Source organism: Xyrauchen texanus, chromosome 3, assembly GCF_025860055.1.
Source record: "Xyrauchen texanus isolate HMW12.3.18 chromosome 3, RBS_HiC_50CHRs, whole genome shotgun sequence".
NCBI classification, from domain to species: domain Eukaryota; kingdom Metazoa; phylum Chordata; class Actinopteri; order Cypriniformes; family Catostomidae; genus Xyrauchen; species Xyrauchen texanus.
Window position 1 is genome coordinate 15,834,463 of NC_068278.1, and position 23,289 is coordinate 15,857,751.

The following is a 23,289-nucleotide window of genomic DNA, read 5'->3' on the forward strand; positions in this document are numbered from 1 at the left end:
TTGAGTCATTGTTATTGTGTTTGTATAGAAGGGGCGCTAGAAACAAACAAGAATTTTCATAATGCCACAGACAGTGTTTACTGGTGTTAAGAAAATGTATCTATTGGTGACTTGTACAGTTGCTGACGCCGAAAAAGTAACATACTTCAGCTTTAAAATATTATCTCAAATTACCTCAAAATTGAGACAATTTAGAAAATTACGCAGTGCATAGTTACAAACAGGTGTTGAGGAATGTACTGTGGTAGTTTTTGTTGCTATTGTTTTGGGAGAAAATTAAATCAAAAGTGCCTTTTACCCCTGGGGACCTTTCGCCATGTTGTACCCTACTTGAAAATATGATTGCTTCATACTTTAGTAAGGGGTCTCCTTGCAATGGCATTATTATAAAGTCATCAAAAATTTTGGAGCAGGTTTTATTCTGGGTTACAGATCGCAAACTGATACTGAACCAGAGATTGACATCTCTGATGCAATAAAGTCATTTTATACCTTGTCACTCCCCCTGTATCTCACGTTCCAAATTTAAGCACGCTTCACTGGAAAATGTATATATTTAAAACATTATATATTTAGATAAAATATAAAACGGTTTATTTTAGAGATACTTTTATCTTTTGAGCAGCACATTAAAAATGAATTATTGTGTGGTGAGTCTTTCTACCTGAACAAAAATACTGGTAAAATTATATTGTAGTCTATCACAGAAAGTGCAATTCATTATTATATATTATGCTTTTAATTTAAATTAACATTATGCTTTTACATTTTAGATACATATATAGATTTTATGCTTTCAAATGAAAAAGTCTGTATGTTCTTAGCAATTACACATTATATTCAGTTATTTTTTCCAGCAGTAACCTCAAACTTCCACAGCACTAGCAGTGTTTCTTCATGCTGTGTTAATGTTCAAATTCTACATAATTTCATAATGATCTTTAGCGGAGTAGAAAATCATGCTGTATTTCTTGCAAGAAGTAAATAGCATAGAATCTCTCAAACGTTCATTTGTGTGCATGAGCTTCAGGTTTAATCAAGAACTCCAGATCAAACTATTGACACAGAACATTTGTAGCGAGCGTCTTGAGATCGCCAAACCCGATGTAAACTGGTTTGGATCTGTTTTTGTTAACTTGAAACTTACTCTGAAACTCAGTTTATACAACTAGCTTAGAGCAACAGATTTAGGCTGCTTGATGAATAATATTCTTAGTTAAACAGACAGAAAAAGTGTAAAACTTTGCAGCAGTTATGCAGATAAAAACTATTAAGGTGGTAGGCCAAACTTTATTTGTGACCTGTATGTAATTTCATTTTAGCTTTATTTTGAAATAAGTTGACCGAATTTTGACTGGTTCAGCGCTGTACACGTCACGTGTGGTATAAAGTCAATTTCCCACAAACCTCAGCGAATCCAACCTCGGAAGTACATTTCTCTTGTCTTAGCATGGCGCTAATGAAGTGTGGCCGGTTGTGTGTCGTAGAGCTCGATAATGTTTATTAAAATAAACTATCTGGATATATAGACCAGACAGAGAAAGAAAAAAGTAAGTTAAAATATGATTGGAGCTTTATAGCTCTCTATCCCTTTAATATAATAGCTTCAACGCTAGACGGGCAGGTCGCAAGTTTATATTATTTACAATTTTATTGCATTTTAAAAGAGTCTCAACATTTTTTATTTTAAGTTGTGTTCTCTGCAATACTCGTAACTTACGTTACTTGAGTCGTTGACGTGATTTGGACAGGCAAATTGAGTTGTGTGAATAATGCTGATGATTAGTCTATGATAGACTTTGCTCATCCAAATAGGTATTAATCATAAGATATTTTCTTGTGAGATGCATTCATACATTTAGAAGTTTTAAGCAGTTTTCATTAGCATCATGGACAGCGATTCCCCATGGTTATGAATGCCTGCGTCCTCCTAATGTACAGTTTATAAGATTATATCGACTCATGGCAGAGACCAAAGAAGTGTGTAACATATATATTACATAAATAACTAGTATTAACTGCCGATTGTTTATTTGCCCAGACTTAAGATTGTCTAAAGAAAGCAAATTTATTTTGACAACAATTTAATGAAATGTTTTTAACACTTAAGGACACTTCACCCCTGATTGTCATTATTTGAATGTTTTGGACGTTTTATGTATTATATTAGATTGTCATTACTGTAATACTGATTAACGATTGTTTAAAGAAAATGTAAATCAGCCTAAATAAACGACAACATTACAAGTACTACCATCATGTGGAAATGCTTTATGTAGCCTATAAAGAATTTTATATAAAAAAAACATCACCAAATTCGAAAACGTATCTTAATATTTTTTGTTTTGTTTTGAGTGCAGGGGGAGTTGTCATGAAATGAGATTATCATGAATGTAACCTAAGAACATGTATGTTTAAGTGATTTACAGTTAGCGAATGAATTGTGAAGTGAAAATGTATATATAAATTGATATATCTTAATATCTGAATTCATCACACTTTTCCCAACATGTCTGACAAGCTGTGGTGCATGTTTCTGTAGATTTTTCTGAGATGGCGTCAGGCATGGGAGAACAAATGCAGGTCTCCAATGAGGAGGACGCAGCCTTTGACATGACCACCAGTGAGAAGGTAACACACTGGGCCAATGTTACAGTAAAAGCGTTGAGCCCTACAGCAAGTTATTTTTCATGTCGTAGAATTTTACATGCAAGTTAAATTTGTTTATTTTATTTATTGTCTTCTGTTCATGTTTATTTTTATTTGCAAATGTGGCATCTAACCCTTTGGCATGGATTACATTTGTCCAACAGGTAGTGGAGCTGCTAAACCAGGCTGCTCTCATCTCCACTGAGGAAAAACTTATCGTTCTCAAACAGGTTCTGACTTCCTTTGCCGGAATTCTAGTAAACATAGAAATCTGGGCCAGTATTCACAAAAAAAATCACAAGGCAAAAAGTAGCTCCTAATGTGGAAATTTTGGGTGTTTTCATTATTGTAAATGTAGAGATGTAGGTAGGAAAAAGGTTTTAAAAACTCGCTCCCTAGCCACATCAAAATGAAACGGTTACATGGATGAATTAGGAATTTCTGTCAGCCTAATCATCTATCAAAAACTATGCCCTCTCTACCCCGCACATCGACAATGCATTGCGTATTTTTTCCTGTGGATGCGCGCTCACTGCAGAGAAAAAAAAGGGGGGGGGGGGGTGGCGAGGGGCTACTTGGTGTTGTGATGCTGTATTTCTTGCTGTATTTTACTTCATTGCATCAATACAGGATGAGGAAATGTTCATCAACTGGAAAAAAAAATCCATCGAACCAATATTGTCTATATCGTTGTCTATCTTAGTATTAGCAGTTTGTGAAATAGGTTTTAAGCAACAACTCCTAGCTAGGAACTCTTTGGAGGACTCCTAGTGTAAGATAAAAATCTTTGTGAATACAGGCCCTGATGTTTAGTGTTTACGGGATTATGCAACTCTGTTCTTTAACTTTTTTTGTATTAGGTGCAGGAATTGATTATCAACAAGGACCCATCATTGCTCGATAACTTCCTGGATGTAAGTGTAACACCCTTTTAACAAGTTGTGAGGCGGGGCAGACATGTAATGGCTTACTTTCTGATTTTCTGCATCCTCCACAGGAACTCATCGCTTTTCAGACAGATAAGTCAATTGAGGTCAGAAAGTTTGTCATCGGATTCATTGAGGAGGCATGGTGAGTTTTGGCAGGTCTTTGTTTTGGCTTTGTTCAGACAGACTGTTTTGGACATATCCGACTCTTGCAAAATGTCAATTCAGACAGTCGGATTTGAAAAGCAAATTCTGATTGTGGCAGTGTGAACAAAGACCACACAACATTCATGATCACTTCCTAAAGAGATGTTTATGTGTCTATTATATGCAGTAAAAGAGACGGTGAACTTCTGCTGAGGCTTATTGCCAATCTGAACATGCTTATGAGGGATGAGAGTGTGAATGTGGTGAAAAAGGCTATTCTGACGCTCACTCAGCTGTATAAAGTGGCTTTACAGGTATCAGTCATTTTCCCTGATAGTTTTCATTGTTTGGCTGGGCTGATATTTTTTACATGACTAGTCATATGACTTTGTCTTTATTTGTTCTGTTAGTGGCTTGTGCGCACTAAGAGTGTCTCAGACATGCAGGAGGCATGCTGGGATATGGTGACCCAGATGAAAGAGGATGTTTTGGCATTGCTGGATTCTGAGAATGATGGAGTCCGCACTCACGCCATCAAATTCATAGAGTCCCTCATTATCACTCTGTCACCACGGACTCCTGACTCCGACACGCCCAAGAAGCAGGAGGGAGACATCAGCCTGGACAAAATCCCAAAAGACCACACATATATTCGTTATGGTAAGCTCATTTAAATAAAACAAATACAAATAGTAATACCAAAGGTCAAAATTGCGTAAACATTTAATCACTAGCTTGGCATTCCAAACTCTTCAGTGTTCTGTGAAATGGAGAAATTTTAAAATATTTACTTATGTAAAAAAAAAATATATTTAATTGGAACTGGTTGCTGATCTCCAAAATGACCAAAAAAACAAAAGTGGCACAAAGCATCAGCCGTGACCCGAGTTCGATTCACAACTCGAGGTCCTTTCCCAATCCCGTTCCCCTCATCTTTCCTGTCGTTTGCTGTAGATGTTTCCACTTTCCAAATGTTGGTAGAATGTTATTTTTTTTGTATTAGTAAATTTGTTTTTACAGAGAACATTTTCATTGTCTCCTTGCAACATTTGTCATCACCTCTTCCTCCTGTTCTGCTCTTAAGACACCTTGTGTGAGGAGGGGAAATCAGCTCTGGAGCAGCTGTTAAAGTTCATGGTGCACCCTGCCATCTCCAGCATTAATCTAACCGCTGCACTGGGATCACTTGCCACTTTGGCGAGACAGCGACCCATGTTCATGTCTGAGGTGGTACAAGCCTATGAGACACTACATGGTGAGTTCAGTGCACACACCTCTTCAGTAATACTGATTACTTTGTTTAGTGGTTCTTGCTAAGACAAGCATCACCTATTATTGCTCATACTTGGGGTTGTTCTAAACCCCTAACCCCAAGTACTAAACTTTAGTGTAAACATATCCAATACTATGCTTTACAAACATTTGGAAAAAACTGTTCGAATTATAAAAAAAAGTGTAAAAATCCCAGAGATTTACATTGTAGCAACAGAAGATCATAGACACTTTGGAGTGGTTTTGTTTTGATTTGATCTAGAAAGCAATGACCCAGAGCGCCCTAGCAACCACATAGCAATGATTTAAACCCACTGTTTATCAGAATAGCAGCACCCTGGCAACCACACACACCATCCATGCATCACGATTGCAAGTTTTACATGGCCAGAAAATAAATCATAAATTAAATGTAAATATTTTGTTTTTGTTTTACATGTATACTGGGTTATTTCACCAGATGTGAACATGTTTATGAGCTTGTTATGATGTCACTTAATTTGATTTTAGTTAAATTTGATTGATTTGTGATGTGGTGTACATACAAAATGGTGCATTGACATCAACTACATTTACATGGACACCAGAAATCAGCTTATTTCCAGAAAGTGGTGCTCTGGTTTTCATGGAATGTATAAGCACCGTATACTTTACTCCTGTATGCATACGGTAAGCAGCTTAATTTCCCTGGGATGCTTGTTTAAATAACAAACATGGTATCCAAGGTAGACGTTGCTATTTTATTCTCCGGTGCTCCACTTTATTTCCAGATAATCAGTTGTTGCTGTTTTTGTTTCCTTAAATTTACATCGGGACCTGTAGCGGTATTGTGCTGTAATAGTGGGGTTTCCCTCTTACAGGAAACTCTGGTGTTCCCCCAATGTATGAGCACATACAGGATAGGCGGACATAAGGGACTGTCAATATTTTAATTTGTGTCTAAATGGGTATTGTTTATAGTGTATGTGCTTTTCTCACATACGCCATTGGTGTGTGAGTGTGGATGGGTGATTGGGACACAGTGTAAAGCGCTTTGGTAACCTCTAAGGTTTATAAAAAAAGCGCTATATAAGTGCAGACCATTTACCATTTACTCCTGGAAATGTTGTATTCTTCCAGCTGTGTTGACTTGTTTTTGGGCTCCATCCCTAGATGTTTGTTACTGAATGTGTTAAACCGCTATCTCTTAATCCCTTAAGTGGCATAAGGAAATCAGCGTTCTCGTTTACATGACGTTTAAGAATGCCTTTTTCGGCAAAAACCCTGGAATAAACCGTTTCTAAAGTGCATGTAAATGTGGTCATTCTCCATATGTTCTTACCCTCTTTTTATGTACTCCTCAGCTAACTTGCCCCCGACTCTGGCGAAGTCTCAGGTGAGTAGTGTGCGCAAGAACCTGAAGCTACACCTGGTCTCTGTGCTGAAGCACCCCAGCAGTGTGGAATTCCAGGGCCAGGTCTCCACTCTGCTACTGGACCTCGGCATGTCTCAGAGCGAGATCACCCGCTGCACCCCTGCACCGCCCCGTAAAAGACTCAATCAAGAGCCTTATGTTGAGGGCAAGAGGATAAAGATGGGTAAGTAGCTGTTTTAATGTCGTATTCTTCCAATTTTAGGTCAGAATTTGACTTTTGTGTCTATAAAACACTTCATCCCTTACTTCCTGCTCCACGTCAGTTGTTTGGTTTCAGAAATAGAAGGGAATTAATCCCGTTTGTGGTTGCAGAGGCAGCTCTAGTGGAGGATGATGAAGATAAGGAGGAACCAGCTCCAGTCACCACCCCAAAACCCTCCTCCTCTGTTGGGACCCAATCAGCTATAGACCTCACTGCCGAGTTCCTGTTGCCTCTGCTTTCCCCAGAGAACGTGGCCAACCTGGTGTGTACTCAATTAACCTTTATTATTGCAGCAAAAACAAATTCTCATTAAGTTAACTACTTGCTAGAGCAACACATACTGAGTGTATTTTTTAAATTGTAGAAGCTGGACTTTAATATATATATATATATATATAATATAACAATTCTTAGCAGGTGATTTCTTTAAACTGTTATTTGTTAGCTAATCTTCTCGCTCGCTTATATGTCAAGCCAATCGGCGCACACAGTGTAAGCTCTTTTGGTCCTTTGGCTAACCAATTGCACGTCAATCAACTTGGGATCTCTATCTTTGCCTAACATTTAAATGTTCTCAGTTTGCAAGTAAGTCTGTTTCACGCCAGCACGCTGTGATTGATTTCTGTTGAACCCCCCCACAGCTACACCTGTCTAGATCTGCTACGGGGATTGTATTTGTCTAATTGTGCAGCAGCATGTCATACATGCTTGATACAGCATGTCTTGTGTTTTTCTAACTTTGTAGCAGCTGCAGCAGCATGTCCACATGCTCAATTCACATGCTTATCTCAGTATGTCTGTGTATGTTCTATCAGTAGCAAGTCTCAATACTTAGTCTGTAGTAGCAGCAGCATAGCAGATCTAGTCTCCCTTGGCCAATATCCTATCAATATGTGATACCAACATGAACATGCTAAGTCTTTCTGTGAGTTGTGATGACTGAACTTGTGAAGTATGATTTTTTTACTGTACCATAGCATTGTGCAGCAACATACATTCAGAACATACAGATTGGAAAGGTCTCGACGAAGAGAATAAAACAGACATGTTGTGTTACTCACAGACCTTGTATATATTGTGTAAAAGCTGTGCAAGTACACAGAATTACATATAAGTTGTAAATAGGTGTGACTTTTTTTGTCACATTTTCACTAGGTTTTTTATGAAACAACGAGCCCATATGATACGATGTGTTAATCTTCAGATAATCTTGGAGGAAATGCAAAGATATCACAGTTATCTTTTTTACTTAGTCTGTAGTTACAAAGCGGACCAGTCAGAGCTGATGTGGTCTGAACTGACAATGCGTAGATAATTTTTTTCAATAGGTGCATGTCAGGTTATGGCAAAGGTTCAATACAGAAGCATTAATCAATCTTAACATTCCTTGTATGCCTTCTCTTCATGAATATGTACTTTTCCCCTCAATGCAGGTGCTCATTAGTATGGTTTACCTGCCTGAAGTGATGCCAGCTTCTTTCCAGGCCACCTACACGCCTGTAGAATCTGCAGGCACTGATGCCCAGATCAAACATTTAGCCCGGCTTATGGCCACACAGATGACTTCAGTTGGCCTGGGACCAGGTAAGGCAATAATTATTTAGAAGGAAGAGAGATGTTGGAGCCATGGCGTAGTAGTTAACCCACATGTTCCAACACTTTAACACAAGTTTGAATGCTATTTGACCTCATCTCTTCTTGCATAGGGTTGGAGTTGTATAAGGCTCGGGAAGAAGAAGTGAAGGAGGAAGAGGGAGGATCTGGTGAGTCCAGCTTTAAAGACCCTCTCATCATCCGCAAGCTGTCTGCAGTGTCCCTCGGTCAAGCCATCTCAGTAGTGGGGGCCTACAAGACACATGTCACTGAAGAGGCCCCTCAGATAAAAAAACTTCCTGAGCCCATACTGCCCACCGCACAGCTTAAGTAAGAAAGACCCTATTATACAACATGCACAAATGAATGCGTATATACACACACACACACACACACACAGTCACACACATGTGACTGTGCACTGTATATAATATTATTAAAATATATTATATTCAGTGGCAAGAAAACCCATTGGAATTAGCTGTTTGTCTGCATTAATTGGTCTAAAAATTTGATCTCTTCTTAATCAAAGTCACAAGTATAGACAAACACAAACGAATAACACATACAAACAATTATAATCTTCATATCTTTATTGAACAAATCCCATTAAACATTCACAGTGCTGTGGAAAATGTAAGAGACTCCTTGTATTTAATAACTGGTTGATCCTCCTTTGGCAGCAATAACCTCAACCAAACGTTTCTGGTAGCTGTGGATAAGATCTGCACAACATTCAGAAGAAATTTTGGACCATTCTTCCTTAAATAAATGCTTCAGCTCAGCCATATTCTTATGAAGTCTGGTGTGAATTGCTCTCTTGATGTCATTTCACAGCATCTCTTTTGTGTTAATGTCTGGGCTCTGACTGGGCCACTCCAAAGGGTCTATTTTCTTTTTTTCATGCCATCCTGTAGTGGATTTACTTGTATGTTTATGGTCATTGTTCTGCTGCATCACCCAACTTCTACTGAGCTTCAGATTCAGCAACCGTGACGTTATCCTGTAGGATATCTTAATAAACTTGGGAATTCATTTTCCCTCTGATGGCAAGTGGTCCAGGCCCCAAAGCAGCCTCAAATTATGATGCTCCCTCCACCAGGGAGGCTGTGCCAGATGGGCTGGTATGAGTATTTCTGTAATTGCTGATCTCCTGGGATTTTGGGATTTTCACAGACAACAGTCTCTAGAATTTCCTCAGAATGGTGCCCTAAACAAAACACATCTTGTGAGTGGCAGTTGTGCAGATGAAAATGCCTTGTTGATGAGAGGTCAACAGAAAATGGCCAGACTGGTTCGAACGAACAAAGTCTACGTTAACTCTGATAACCGCTCTGTACAATTGTGGTGAGAAGAATATAATCTCAGAATGTTATTCTGAGATGTGGGTTGGACTGTTTTGGCAGCATGAGGGTGACCTACACAATATTAGGCAGGTGGTTTTAATGTTGTTGCTGATTGGTGTAGAAGTTCTATTCCAAAACTTGAGCTAGCATTTTGCTAACTAAAGTGATGTTATTATAAGCATAATACTTTCCATACAAAAATCTTTAATAAATACTTTCAGTATAGAATGAAATGTAGTATAAATGGCAACTTTATTTTATCTGTATTTTTCTCAACTTTTCCACTCTGAATGTTTTTTAATTTCACTGAGCTTGTCGTAATGCATTCAGGGATTGCTTTTAATTTCACTGAGCTTGTCGTAATACGTTCAGTGATTGCTTTATCCACAAAGAATTCATGCAATATTGCCTTTGAATTTGTCCTAAACAAGGTATTCTTTTAGTCAGCATAATTTTGCCACCTATGGTTTAGAGCAGCCCTTGTGTCAGTAGCAGTATGCCATCTTGGTAGGCATATTACCTACCACTATTTGTTATTTCTAAGACACCGTTTTTATCATCTTTTAAAATATTTGATTTTTTGCTAACCCTGATTCAGAGCTCCTGGTGCCAGTGGCAGAAAAAAGGTGTTCAAACTGGCAGATGTGGTGCAGCCCTTTACAGACGCTCATATAGAGAAACTGACCAACATGGCCATTAAGCGAATCCTCCAATCAGAAAAGATCATTGCACAGAGCGGAATGTCTCATGTAAGTCAACTTTCAGAGACATGTTCCATGGATCCTGACTCAGTACTCATTACCATATTTTCCTCTTCCCAGGTACGTGTGAAGCTGCTTGCTCGGTTGGTCACTCAGTTTGATAGGGGTAAGAAGAATGATTTGTTACAGTTTGTCTTGGAGGACATGCGCAGCAGAAGTGAACTAGCCTTCTCTCTGCTATACCACGAGTACAATGAATACCTGAATCAACAGCCCTCAGGCTCTCTCGACAGCTATGAGCACTGTCTGTTCACACTTCTCTCAGGCTTGCAGGAGAAACCTGAGCAGAGAGATGGGTGAGGCACACTTTCATAATACTCTTGATGGTCAAATCATATTAGTTATCTATATACTGTCTCTGAGGGGAGAGTGTTAAATCAAGACATTCAATCAAATGTATACTTAGGGCTGGTAATAGATTTAAATAATTATCAAAGTTATACCATGATTTGTATTGGCATTAATGTGACATTATTTTTTAATGCATTTGGAGGTAAGAATGTCATTCTTCATGATTTAATGAAAAACATGAGCCCAATCAAGGGATGTACATATCTTGAACGGGGATCCTGGTGCTCTGGCAAAGTTTCTGATTGTTTTGGCCAGTATTAGATAAGAGGACAGGACAGAATGAAACAGTTTTAATGTGAAATTAGCTTAATGTCCTTTAAGGAATATTCCGTGATCAATACAAGTTAAGCTTAATCGACAGCATTTGTGGCATAATATTACCATATATTACCTTTTTCTTGAAAAAAAGCAAATATCAAAGTTACAGTGCGGCCCTTACAATGGAAGTGAAGGGGGCCAGTTTTTGGAGGGTTTAAAGGCAGAAATGTGCATTAAATAAAAGCACTTACATTAATTCTTCTGTTAAAACGTGTGTATTATTTGAGCTGTATAGTTGTTTAAATCAACATTTGCATAGTATTTTTAGAGTTTGTTGACATTACATCGTATCACACTAAAATCATGTTTACATTCATATTGTTTGTCTTGTGGCTACACTTGCAAAAGTGTGTATTTTAATGTTTATGGATTGGCCCATTCACTTCCATTGTAAGTGTCTCACTGGAATCCAGATTTCCACTATTTTATTTTTTAAAGAAAATCAAAATTATGCCACAAATGCTGTCTATTGAGCTTATCTTGTTTTGAAAATTCCTTTCAATCATGTAATAAACTATGGAAACATCCGTGACCTTTGGTCACAATATACTCCATACTGGATGATACAATTTGTATTTTTGGGTGGACTAAAAATTGTATCTTAAATATAAATGTGTTAACCTTGGCAGTCCTATAAACAATAGAAACAAGCTTTGCAAGAGAATCTCTAACTGTTCAATGCGGTTTCATTTATCACAGGCTTTTCACCAAGCTTGTATTGGAGGCTCCAGTCATTACAGACTCCGCACTGGAGGTGATTCGGCGCTACTGTGAGGATGAGGTCAGTTAAATTGTACTTTTGCCATGTGGCTGCTTCTCATCATCTGAATGTATACAACATTGTTTTGTGGAAATCTCTTAATATTCTCAATTGTGTTTCAGTCTCGTGTTTACCTGGGCATATCTACTTTGAAGGAGCTCATACAGAAACGCCCATCCAGACAGTACCAGTACCTCAATGTTCTTTTGAACCTCAGCTCTCATGAAAAAGAAAAGGTTAACCTCTAATCATTTGTTGTGCATTGTTTTTTCATTTCATAATAGCATAATAACCTTTAATTGCAATGCTTTTTAGGTGCGGACCACTGCCCTCTCCTTCATCAAACGCATGTATGAGAAGGAACATCTGAAGGACTGTATTGAGAAGTTTGCTCTCACTTACATGCAGTTTCTGGTCCACCCAAACCCTCCCTCTCTTCTGTTTGGAGCAGGAGAGGATACAGGTTAAAAAATATTTTTCCTACTTTGAAAATGCAATGTATCATGTTTTCATGTTCTCTTACTGAAAAGCAGTTGATCTGTGCGTTCATCTTTGTGTAAGTTATACTGGATAAGCTCCCCTTAAAGGTGCACTCAATAATTTTTGTGTGACTCTTGACAGCATAGATTCAGCATCACAGAAAAGCAAAGGTCCTCCGTTACTGATGCCATTGTAGAAATGCACTATTTGCAGTCAGACATCATTTATTTAATCTGTGAGTAAAAGTGTCCAATAACGGGGGATAGCTTCAATAACAATGTCTGCATTGTGATATGATACTTTTGCAATTCTTTTAGTTTAGTCTATTGTGATCAAAACTGTCATAGATTAGGATCTTTTACTCACATGCTCCTCATTTATCATCTTTGGATTTTGGTGCTTTTCACAAACAATTACTTTACCATTGCTGAGCTTATGGCTTTACTTCATAGAGCAATAGAAGTTGCATAGAACAAATGAAACAAGTTATAGACTTGTATTCTTGCCTCCTCTTGAGTTGGCATTTTAGTCAAATAGAAATAATTAAGTGTTCTGTGACCAAATGCCACAGTATGTTTAATCTTCTCCCACATTAGCTTTGAGTGGTGGTTGATCTCTTTTATTCCCATAAAATATTTAAGAATGTACAGCGACTAAAAATATTAGTGCTGTCTGTCGATTAAAATATTTAATTAATCGCATATATAAATATTTTCTGAGAAAGGCCCTCACAAAACAATTCAAACAAATGTATCAAATAATTATAAATATTTATATTTAAAAAATATATAAAATACATTATAAATATGATAATTCAGATTTTTAAAATACTTTTCATTATTGTGGCAGACGAGTAAAGGATTGATAAGAGAATAAAAAAAGTGGCTTTGCAAGGAAATATTTTTTTTTATTTCAATATTATTGAACAGAAGCCTTTCATTGGCCTGCAGTGCACAGCAATCCATGTCTGACATAGATTTATTATAAGGGCTTCCTAAGGACGTGTCAGACGGATGCTTTTGGAGTGTCTCACTTTGGTTGTGTTGAATCATAAACGCACAGTTAAGTCATTTTGTCAAGTTAAACATACTGTAGTTTGAGACTTAGAAAAACACGTCTCTAGATTCAGGCATACGGAATTGCACTCCGTCCAGCTGTTTGAGTGCAAGAGCGCATCCTCATCTTGTGCTGTTGTTAGTGTCAAGCAAGCCAGAGTTTAATTTGTTCTCTGTACATCTGCACGTTGCCTAAACCACTGGAGATTTGCTTGCTACCCCCTGCTGAAAACAGGTGTGTAAAGGGATTAATGGAAAGGTGGCGGCGAGAACCGGCTTGAAGATATAAATGCTATTTTAATAAGGAACTGAAACAAAAAGACAAACACACAAAGGTGTCGGACAGCTGCCCATAAATCTATCTCTCTTTCCCACTGCAGTCTCCAGTCAGCCTTTATCCCTCTCTGAGGCTTGATTAGCCTGATTAGGGGCCGGGTGTGTAGCATCACGACCCGGCCCCGCACTCCGCCCTGTCACAAGGTGCTACTTCATGCTTGAATTGCTCCGATGGTACTGATGGTTGCTCAAAGCCTAGTGTGACCGCCGATTCAGGAACATGATTAATTGCATTTTGTTTTTAATGCGTTATTTTCGCACTGAAATCAAATCAAATCGCTCACCGCGCCCTCCCAGCTAATTAGGTGCCAAAACCCATGTATCAATATGAAAATGCAAAAAGGTCTGCATTCTAAAAATACTTTTATTAAGTTTAAACGGGAGATAAAAATAGTACAAACATCTTGGCTGTCTGCCTTCGTATAAAGTATTTTTAGAGTGCAGACTTTTTTTGCATTTTCAAATCTATTGCCCTAAAAAATTTATTCTTGATATTAGAATATCAATACAGTATTGTGAGGTTCAATATTGTTTTTATCCTCAGCTGTAGTCTGAAATGTTTAAAGTGTAACCAGTTAAATCATGTCTCAGTCTCTAACCCTACACTTATTGTTTCCCCAGAGGTGGCATCTCCCTGGACAGAGGAGTCTGTGCGGCAGTGCCTTTACCTTTATCTTTCCCTCCTGCCTCTCAACCATCGTCTGGTTCATGAGCTGGCTGCTGTCTATACGGAGGCCATCGCTGATATCAAACGCAGTGTGCTCAGGGTGATAGAACAGCCTGTAAGACCTTCTCATCTCATAACTATTTTTGTCTTTTTAGTTTTCTTACATGGAGTGTGTTTACATGTACAACACAGAGGCTACAAGTGTCAAATGGATGAAATCTGTGCAACCAAAATCCCAAACATTACCAGAAAAAATTAAGATTTGGTGCATAATGCAGGGCTTTTACAAAATTCATGTATATTTTTAAAAATCTTCAATTGGTTAATAGTAACAAAGAGGAATTGAAACTGATAATTACAAAAAGAAACTATCTGCACCGATTAATCGGTAACACCAAGATATTGATCTACCTCTTCTCTCTTGATATTAAATCGTAAACATTCAATGCACATATTGAATAAGTTGACAGAGTGGTGGTGGTGTAGTGGTCTAAAGCACATAACTGGTAATCTGGTAATCAGAAGGTTGTAGGTTCGATCCCTACAGCCACCACCATTGTGTCCTTGAGCAAGGCACTTCAGGTTGTTCCGGGGTGATTGTCCCTGTAATAAGTGCACTGTAAGTCGCTTTGGATAAAAGCGTCTGCCAAATGCGTAAATGTAATAAAGGTGCTTGCATTTAAAACATTGGGGTAAGGACCTATGACCTTTATGAACTTTCCCGATAAAAGAAAAGGCACTTTCATGACATGACACATTGTCGGCTTAAGCGTAATTGTTGTGAAATTACGCAGCTGCCTGTTTGCATTCGGTATTCATAAAACAATGGTGCAATTCTGTGCTCTAAAGCTAATTTTCTTCCCTCTATGCTTTGTGTAGATAAGAGGAATGGGAATGAGCTCTCCTGACCTCCTGCTTTTGGTGGAGAACTGTCCTAAAGGAGCCGAGACGCTGGTCACTCGTTGTCTGCATATACTCACTGATAAAGGTTTGTTCGTGTGGACGTACAGTATGTGTGTGAGGGAACAGTGATTGAGTCTGTATGTGCATCTATAAACCAAAAGCTTTCTTTCCTTCCCTGTCTTCACAGTGCCACCATCTCCTGAGTTGGTGGAGAGGGTGAGGGATCTTTATCATAAACGAGTGCCAGATGTTCGCTTCCTCATCCCAGTGATCAATGGCCTGGAGAAGGTTTGTCTCATCTCCCATCTGTCCTGTAATTTTTGTATAATTTCACCATCCTCAGAGCTAATCACATATACAAAGCAGTGGTGGAATAAAGTACCATATAAACATGACAAAACATTGCACATTTAGTTTTGAAGTCAACTGATGAGTGATCACAGGTGTGCATATATTGCCTAGTGTACATCGACTTTGAATGTGGCGAGAACTGTCTGTAATAATTTGCTGCACTGACTTGATTAAAGGCAGATTAATTGGCTTTGAGGTGTGACTAGGGCTCTTTGGAGACAATTATCTATTGGATTATTGACTGTTTTGAACAGACTGAGGTGATCCAGGCTCTACCCAAACTCATCAAGCTCAATCCCATCGTGGTGAAGGAGGTTTTCAACCGACTGCTGGGCACTCAACACAGTAATAACTGCTTAATCGCTTATTCATGTGTGGCCATTTTGATTAAAAAACAGCTTTTATTTTCATGTTATTTTTGAATATATCAGTTATAGTTAATGCATTGATGCCTTAATGTTTTGTGATGCTTTGTGTAGATATCAAAAACAGAATTCAAAATTATGTCAGGATTGGTTGGGAAAGACTGAGTTGTGTGAATTTTGTTAAAGGAGTGTTGATCTTCTGGACTCAAAATTATTTTGTGTTTTGAAGGTGAGGGCAGTTCCTCCATGTCCCTCACTCCTGGGGAGCTCCTCATCGCCTTACACAACATTGACTCCTCCAAGTGTGACATGAAGTCGATCATCAAAGGTAATTACTTAAATTACTAAATTGTTTTTTTTTGTTTTTTATAAAGCAGTTGCATGATCGTAAATCACAAACCAAATACAGTCCACCCGTCAACTAATTACAACATTTTGTATAAATGTTTGTTTTATAGTGGCTTCCTTTTTACAGCTTTTATTCATTACAGTTTGGTTAGATGTAGTTTGTACAATGGAAATGTACCCTTTCATTCTTCTCACTTCTTGCTCTGTTTAAAGGAATAGTTCACCCAAAAATGAAAATTCTCTCCATTTATTACATCATTATTGGCCCCATTCAGTTCCATTTGTAAGTGTCTCATTGTAACCTTGGTTTTTGTTTTTCTAGTTAAAAGGAATGGGAACAAGTCAAACTAAATTTCTGTGGAAATCAGTATTAGACCACACATGCTGTCGATTGACCTTAACTTGTATTGAACCCAGAGTATATCCTTTAAATCCTTCAGCACTGTTAGTTTTAGATTCACACTTGTATTGTTTGTGGTCAAATCTGACTGAATTTTTTTTTTTATTAAGGGAATGTAGTAACACTGACTTCAATAATGCATTTTTGGAGGGATTTTATGCCATTTCTTTCTTTACAGAGATCCATGTCTCCATGTAAACCTCTTTTCATATGCATCATTCTGCATAACCTCCAATGATGCCTTTTATTTATTTATTTATTTATTTATACATTTATTTCCAAAAGCGATGTTTCGTAAGCCATTCTGAATGCAAGATCTGTGTGTCTGTTTACTGTGCACCGCTAAGAAAGAGAGAATGGACTCTGACAAGAACGGAGAGTAAAATGCATTTTTGTTTTGCCAAGATGAAACGATATGCCTAGACTGCGAGGAGAACTTTCCTGTCAGCACCTAAAATTTCATTCATTTTACCTGTGCGACAGTGTTTGATAAAATGATGGCAAAATGTGAAAATATTTCAAACTAAATGCGCTCAAAACCAATTAGTATATAAAATGATCATTATCATTACGTAATTAATGATAATGTGTTGACATTTATTGCCAGCCTGTAATATAATGCAACATAGTGTAGTATTTTTGTATAGTTAAATAGCTGGAAGTGGCTGATACCGGAAGTGGTCCACATTCAAGTGTGATAATGGTGGTACCCTAGTTACGCTGAAAAATAAGGTGGATAAGTTAAAACATGAATAAATATGAGTGTGTCATTTATTGGGGGCAGTTTACTGCCATTTGGTGCAAAAAATAATTGTATGTCTTGAAAATGATGTTATATTAAGCTGCAGAGATCCACTAATTCATTCCTTGCTGTAACCAGATGAATGTATGTTTGTGTCTGTGTGTGTGTGTGAGTGCATGTGTTCTGCATCGTGGGTGTGTTATAGTCTCACCCTTTCATTTCTGTCCATGAGTGTTCTGCATTGTGACTGAATTATTGAATTTATTTGACAAATTCCAAATAATATTGCTCTGTGTTATATTCTTGCCTTTCGTTTCCTATGGTCGGTCAAATTTGACCACGAACAACATTTTTAATTTTTTTACACAAACTAAACTGATCGGATCCAGTCCACTTTTTTTTGTGTGTGTGTGTGTGTGTGTGTGTTCAGATGGCAAATCTTGGAAAAGTAACCAAGCCTCGAGCAACTCAAAGTTTTTAGTAAAGGAAGCAAAACTGATTTTGTTCAAATGACCGAACCGCACACAAGGGTTAATAATACTTTGTTGTTCCTCACTTCTTCTTTTTTTTTTTTTTCTTTAGCCACTAACCTATGCTTTGGGGAGAAGAATGTGTATACATCAGAGGTGCTGGCAGTGGTGATGCAGCAGTTAATGGAGCAGACCCCTCTCCCCATACTGCTCATGCGTACTGTCATACAGTCTCTCACCATGTACCCCCGACTGGCAGGTTTTGTTATGAACATCCTGGCTCGACTCATCCTCAAACAGGTCAATGGATGGATGCCTTCAAACTCATGAGTCTCTGACAGTAATGACCTGTTCTATTTAGCAGGCCAAGGCTCTTTTATAATTTTGCTTTTCAAGAGGATGCTCATACCTGAAAATTGTTGTGGCCGATATTATACCTGTAAATGTAGATATAATGAAATTAACCTTTTACTTCACTCAAATATTTCAAAGCAGAAAAAACACATTCATTCAAAACTGTCTGTAAATTCTGTAATTAACACAAGGGCCACCTAACAGCTGTTTACCAGTTCTTGTAGAGTTCACAGTTATTGGCCAAAGACTATTGGCTGATCTAACCAAACATGGAATTTTAAACCTGTGCACATATTTTGGAATTTTCATCTGAGTTTTAATGTGTGTCTGGATTGTTGTTATAGGTGTGGAAGTATCCTAAGGTGTGGGAGGGCTTTGTAAAGTGCTGCCAGCGCACCAAACCCCAGTCATACAACGTGCTCCTCCAGCTGCCTCCAGCCCAGCTGGCTAGTGTGTTTGAGCGTTGCCCGGAGATGAGGGAGCCCCTTCTACAACATGTCCTCTCCTTCACGCCTCACCAAGTGAGTAAAAACTCTCACGATTTTCACAAGATCAAATAATCTGGGTGAATTTATAGCAAATTGTTGCGGTAGATATATTTTTGATACTGGAAGGTATGGCTTTAGTATTTGGTTTAGATTTTGGAGGGTTTTGGATTTTAATTGGCATTATAAAACAAAGATTTCAGGTGTAGTCCCAGATAGGGTTACTGATAGGTGAATACCAGGTTCATTAATAAACTTCTTTCTAATAAAGACTCCTGTCCTCTAATTACACCGATCAGCCAAAATATTAAAACCACTTGCCTGATATTGTGTAGGTCCCCTGCGTGCCACCAAATCAGTACCAACCCACATCTCAGAATAGCATTCTGAGCTATTCTTCGCGCCAAAGTTGTACAGAGCAGTTATCTGAATTCCCGTAGACTTTGTCAGTTTGAACCAGTTTGGCCATTCTCTGTTGAACTCTCGTCAACAAGGCGTTTCCGTCTACAGAACTGCTGCTCACTGGGTGTTTTTTGTTCTTGCCACCAATTGGAGTAAATTTGGGTTGTGTGTGAAAATCCCAGTAGATAAGCAGTTACAGAAATACTCAAACCAGCCCGCCTGATACCACAATAGCCTCCCAGAAGGCTATTCTGAGATGCTGGTTGGGGATCTACACAATATTAGGCAGGTGATTTTAATGTTGTGACTGATTGGTGTCTATTCTATTTTTCTTTGTCTATTTTTTAAGTTTTGTTTTTTTGTTTTTTAGAAAACCATACATTTTACTTGCATGTCAGTGATTCAAATGTGTGCTGTCCTTTGATTTGTTTCTGTAGCAAGCCCACATTCCATCCTCCATAATGGCTGTACTGGAGGCGAACAGCAGGAAGCAGGAGCCCGAACCACAACCTGAACCTGAACCTCAACATCAAGAAATATTGGAAGAGATAGAGGTACAGATTGGGCTAATATAGTGCAATGTCAATCTACCTTATGTCATTTTAAAAATGTCTGCTGAGTTTACTTACAATTAAAATAGATTTAAAAAATCTTATATAGGTTTAATCACTATACTTTTTAATTACATTTTAAACTAGTTTTCGCCATGGAAGCTGGCATGATTGCGTGTTTGATTAAATCACAAACTTTAACACGATTACATAGATGCAAGGTGCTTATGTTTCTTACAAAATACTTATGTTTCACTTTTGTGAATGCTGAGACTTCCACCTGAATTAAACGTGTATAATTAATAGGTGGTGGTAAACTAAACTAATAACATGTGCTGTTTAATTGTTTGTAGTTTAAATATTACACAATAGAGATTCCAGAAATATTTTTACCATTTATATTTTGCTACCATAAAACAGTGCTAGATAGAGCCAAAATAGCCAGCTTAGAGGTGAATCACAACATTACAAACTTTGATTAAAAAAAAAAACATTTAAAAACTAGACAAAAAGACAAAGGTACAAGACTTGCAGTCTTTCACGAGGGCACAAACAACAATCCCATTAAAGATTGTGAATTATGTATTCCAGTAAACGCCTAATGAAAATGTATAAATATATTGATTATTAGGTTGTTGATTATAAGTATTGAAACAAATTTTAAGGATACTGCAAAATATTCTGATATACACAAATAAATGTATTTTAAGGGTGTAGGGAGACCAGTTCGTTTGCATCATTCACAATGTGTCTTGGAAGTGGGCGGTCTCTGCTGAGCTCATTTTGAGGGCTTGGTTGGCCATGGTTCTCTAAGGACGTGCTCACAATAGGCCCAGTTGCCTTATACCGTGCCCAAGCACGATTGTCTCCGCTGCTGGCCTGCTCTCACATTGCACTTAAAGTTCCGGGCCTGAGCTCGCTTATGTCATTACGATGTGACTGTTTTGGAAAAAAAAAAAAACTGAAGAAAAGTGCTCTCGCACAGCACAATGGAGTCCATCATTGTAATGTTACTTTGGGGCTTATTTTGAGTCGTTTGGGGCGCAGTGACATGCGGCCCTCACATGCCTAATTGTCGATTGCATCGTACCACTGGAATGTATCCTTTTTGTCCGATGAGCTGCCAGACTTTTGGAGTGCATCCTGTACCTTAAGATATTGAACCCACAGTTTTTTCAGCTTGTCAAGTCATTGCTCAATAGTTCTTTGGAATCCACAAACACGAAGATATCTTGTAGTTCTTGTGTGTTGTATCCAGTTGTTCTCTGCCCAAATTTCCAGTAAACATGGCCATCGACTAAAGTGATCCCTTTGCCCAGTTGCATCATTGACATTATGTTTCGAGTTCCGTGCAATCACACTAGATGCGTACCATGCCTGAGCTAACTGGTCTGTGCCCGAGCCCACCTCTTCAAGTGGCCCAAGGCACAGTTCAGCATTTCGTACCCGGGCACGTTACGGAGTGATCACACTAGTCAAACGAACTAGACTTTGGGGTCAAACGTGCTGGGGAACGGTATTGATTGCCTAGTGTGTGTGTACACCCTAATTGGTGAATCTCTGATTGGACCTTGGTTAATGTAATTGTTTAACCGGAATTCCGCTATTAAACACTATTTTAAAAAGTTGAAATGACGCAGACTGATGGCTTCAATGGAAGCGTATACCATCGATGAACAACCTCGGAGCTCACATTAGGTCATTCTTTAAAGGTTTATAAGTTATCATTGAAAATAAATTAGTCTGTGGAAGAAATAAATGGGATTTTTACTTCCAGAACCAGACTGTTGTGCTCTATACGTTACTGCTCCAGCAATTAGTCCAACATCTGCTTGTGAATGGAAAGTAAAAATGACACAATTCATAAGACTTTCTTTTTCTCCCTACAATATTCATTAAGGTGCATGTACCAAGGCATGTTTCAGTAACAGTACCAGTACCAGTAGCACAAGTAGAGCCTCCAGTCTCGGAACCCATAACATTCACAGAACCAGAAATACAACAGATCTCACCCAAGAGGGAAGAAGTAGAGGAGCCCATGGAGCAGGGAGAAATAGCCCATGATGCTCAAGAGGACATACCTGAAGCAGCATCACAGGTAAACATGTGCCCTTCATATATATTAACAATCATCATTAATGATTTATGGCACCCATGCTGACTGTACCCATGGCACCCATGCTGACTAGTGTGTAACATTGCTTGACTTGAACTTCAGCAGTTGGAGGAACATGAGGAGGCAACCCAGTCCAACTCTGTTGCAGAAAAGGCAGACGAACCCATGGAAGAGTTGACAACTTGCTCTGCTGATGTGGCTGACCAACCGAGAGATGTGTCTGAGGATGTTGGCACAGAACCAGAACCAGAACCAGAGCCAGGAGAAAGCAATGAGGATTGATTGCATTTGAAATGGACCGATTGATGAAGCTAATGTCTAGTTCCTTGCTGCTTTGGTTCAGTGTACTATGTATCTGTGAACAAATACTTCATGTCACTAGCAGTAAATTTGGAGCAAATATAATATTGATTTTATTTTGAGTTTAAGACATGTTAAAATTAGTTTGAAAATAAATTGATTTTGTATGTCAACTGTATTGTTTCTTCATTAAAATGTAATGTTCAACAAATTAAACATTCTTTGAGAAGAATGAGAAACAAATTCTTGCGCACCATTTATTTACTGCAATCAAAGGTTACAAGTGACATGTTTAACTTTGCTAATTGCAGGTCCACAAATGTCATTTAAAAGTTGTACTATTTTAACTTGAACATGCTGTTTTAAATGCTAAAAAATGGCCCAAGGAGCTGTTCACACGAGTGCGGTTTTGCCTCTGTCTTTCAGTTGTTGTCTTTCAGTTGTTTTCTATGTAAACGTGTGCTTGTCAGATGTCTCACTGTTTTCAGGATCTCATCCTTTATTTCACTAAATATTCACTTTCAAAAAGCTCATAGCAGTCTTCTCTCCCACGAGTTTTTATTTTTGGCGATTCACATTCTTTGCGCATATCGCCACCTACTGGGCAGGGAGGAAAATGTATCATTCCAGGTTCAATGCAAGTTAAGCTCTGTTGGCAACATTTATGTCATGATGTGTACCACAAAAATACATTTCCACTCGTCCTTCCTTTTCTATAAAAAAATCTAAATTCAAGGTTACAGTGAGGCCTTTAATGGAAGTGAATGGGACCAATTTTAGAGAGTTTAAAGTCAGAAATGTGAAGATTAATATTTTATAAAAGCAATTGCATCAGTTCTTCTGTTAAAACTCATGTATTTGAGCTGTAAAGTTCATTTATTACATTAAAATTTGTACAGTTGTTTTGGGGTTTGTTGACAGTACATGATCATGGTAACAAAGCTGTGAAATTGAATATAACTACACAGAAAATGTTTATAAGTGATTTTATTAATATTAATCAATAAATAAATACATGAATAATTTTTTTTAAAACAAGAAAATTATATATTTATACAATACATACATACTGTACAGTGTACACACATTCAGACATTTTAAGATGTAAGAATATTTCTGACTTTACATCTCTCTCCCCACCCCCACCCCGCGCTCTCTCTCTCTTCTCTCTCTCTTTCTCTCTCTCAAATTCAAATGAGCTTTATTGGCATGACTGTATACAGTG

General features: G+C 38.0%; 1 protein-coding gene across 2 annotated transcripts; it reads left to right on the top strand.

Annotated features, from left to right (window-relative positions):
- The first annotated feature begins 1,412 nt into the window (after nt 1-1,412).
- sympk (symplekin) lies at nt 1,413-23,203 on the top strand. Of its 2 annotated transcripts, none has more exons than XM_052110618.1 (27): nt 1,413-1,550; nt 2,543-2,631; nt 2,814-2,879; nt 3,510-3,563; nt 3,647-3,720; nt 3,910-4,036; nt 4,133-4,382; nt 4,807-4,977; nt 6,338-6,571; nt 6,721-6,872; nt 8,044-8,194; nt 8,317-8,533; nt 10,148-10,298; nt 10,371-10,606; nt 11,679-11,760; nt 11,862-11,975; nt 12,055-12,202; nt 14,232-14,392; nt 15,157-15,265; nt 15,368-15,468; nt 15,786-15,876; nt 16,126-16,224; nt 17,969-18,156; nt 18,555-18,731; nt 19,535-19,651; nt 21,549-21,746; nt 21,870-23,203. In XM_052110618.1, the coding sequence occupies exons 2-27, from the start codon at nt 2,554-2,556 to the stop codon at nt 22,044-22,046; spliced, it is 3,723 nt and encodes a 1,240-aa protein (XP_051966578.1). In that variant the 5' UTR covers nt 1,413-1,550; nt 2,543-2,553; the 3' UTR covers nt 22,047-23,203. The 2 variants fall into 2 exon arrangements, with proteins under 2 accessions (XP_051966578.1, XP_051966570.1); XM_052110610.1 differs by having other exon boundaries at nt 21,867-23,196.
- The last annotated feature ends 86 nt before the right edge of the window (nt 23,204-23,289 follow it).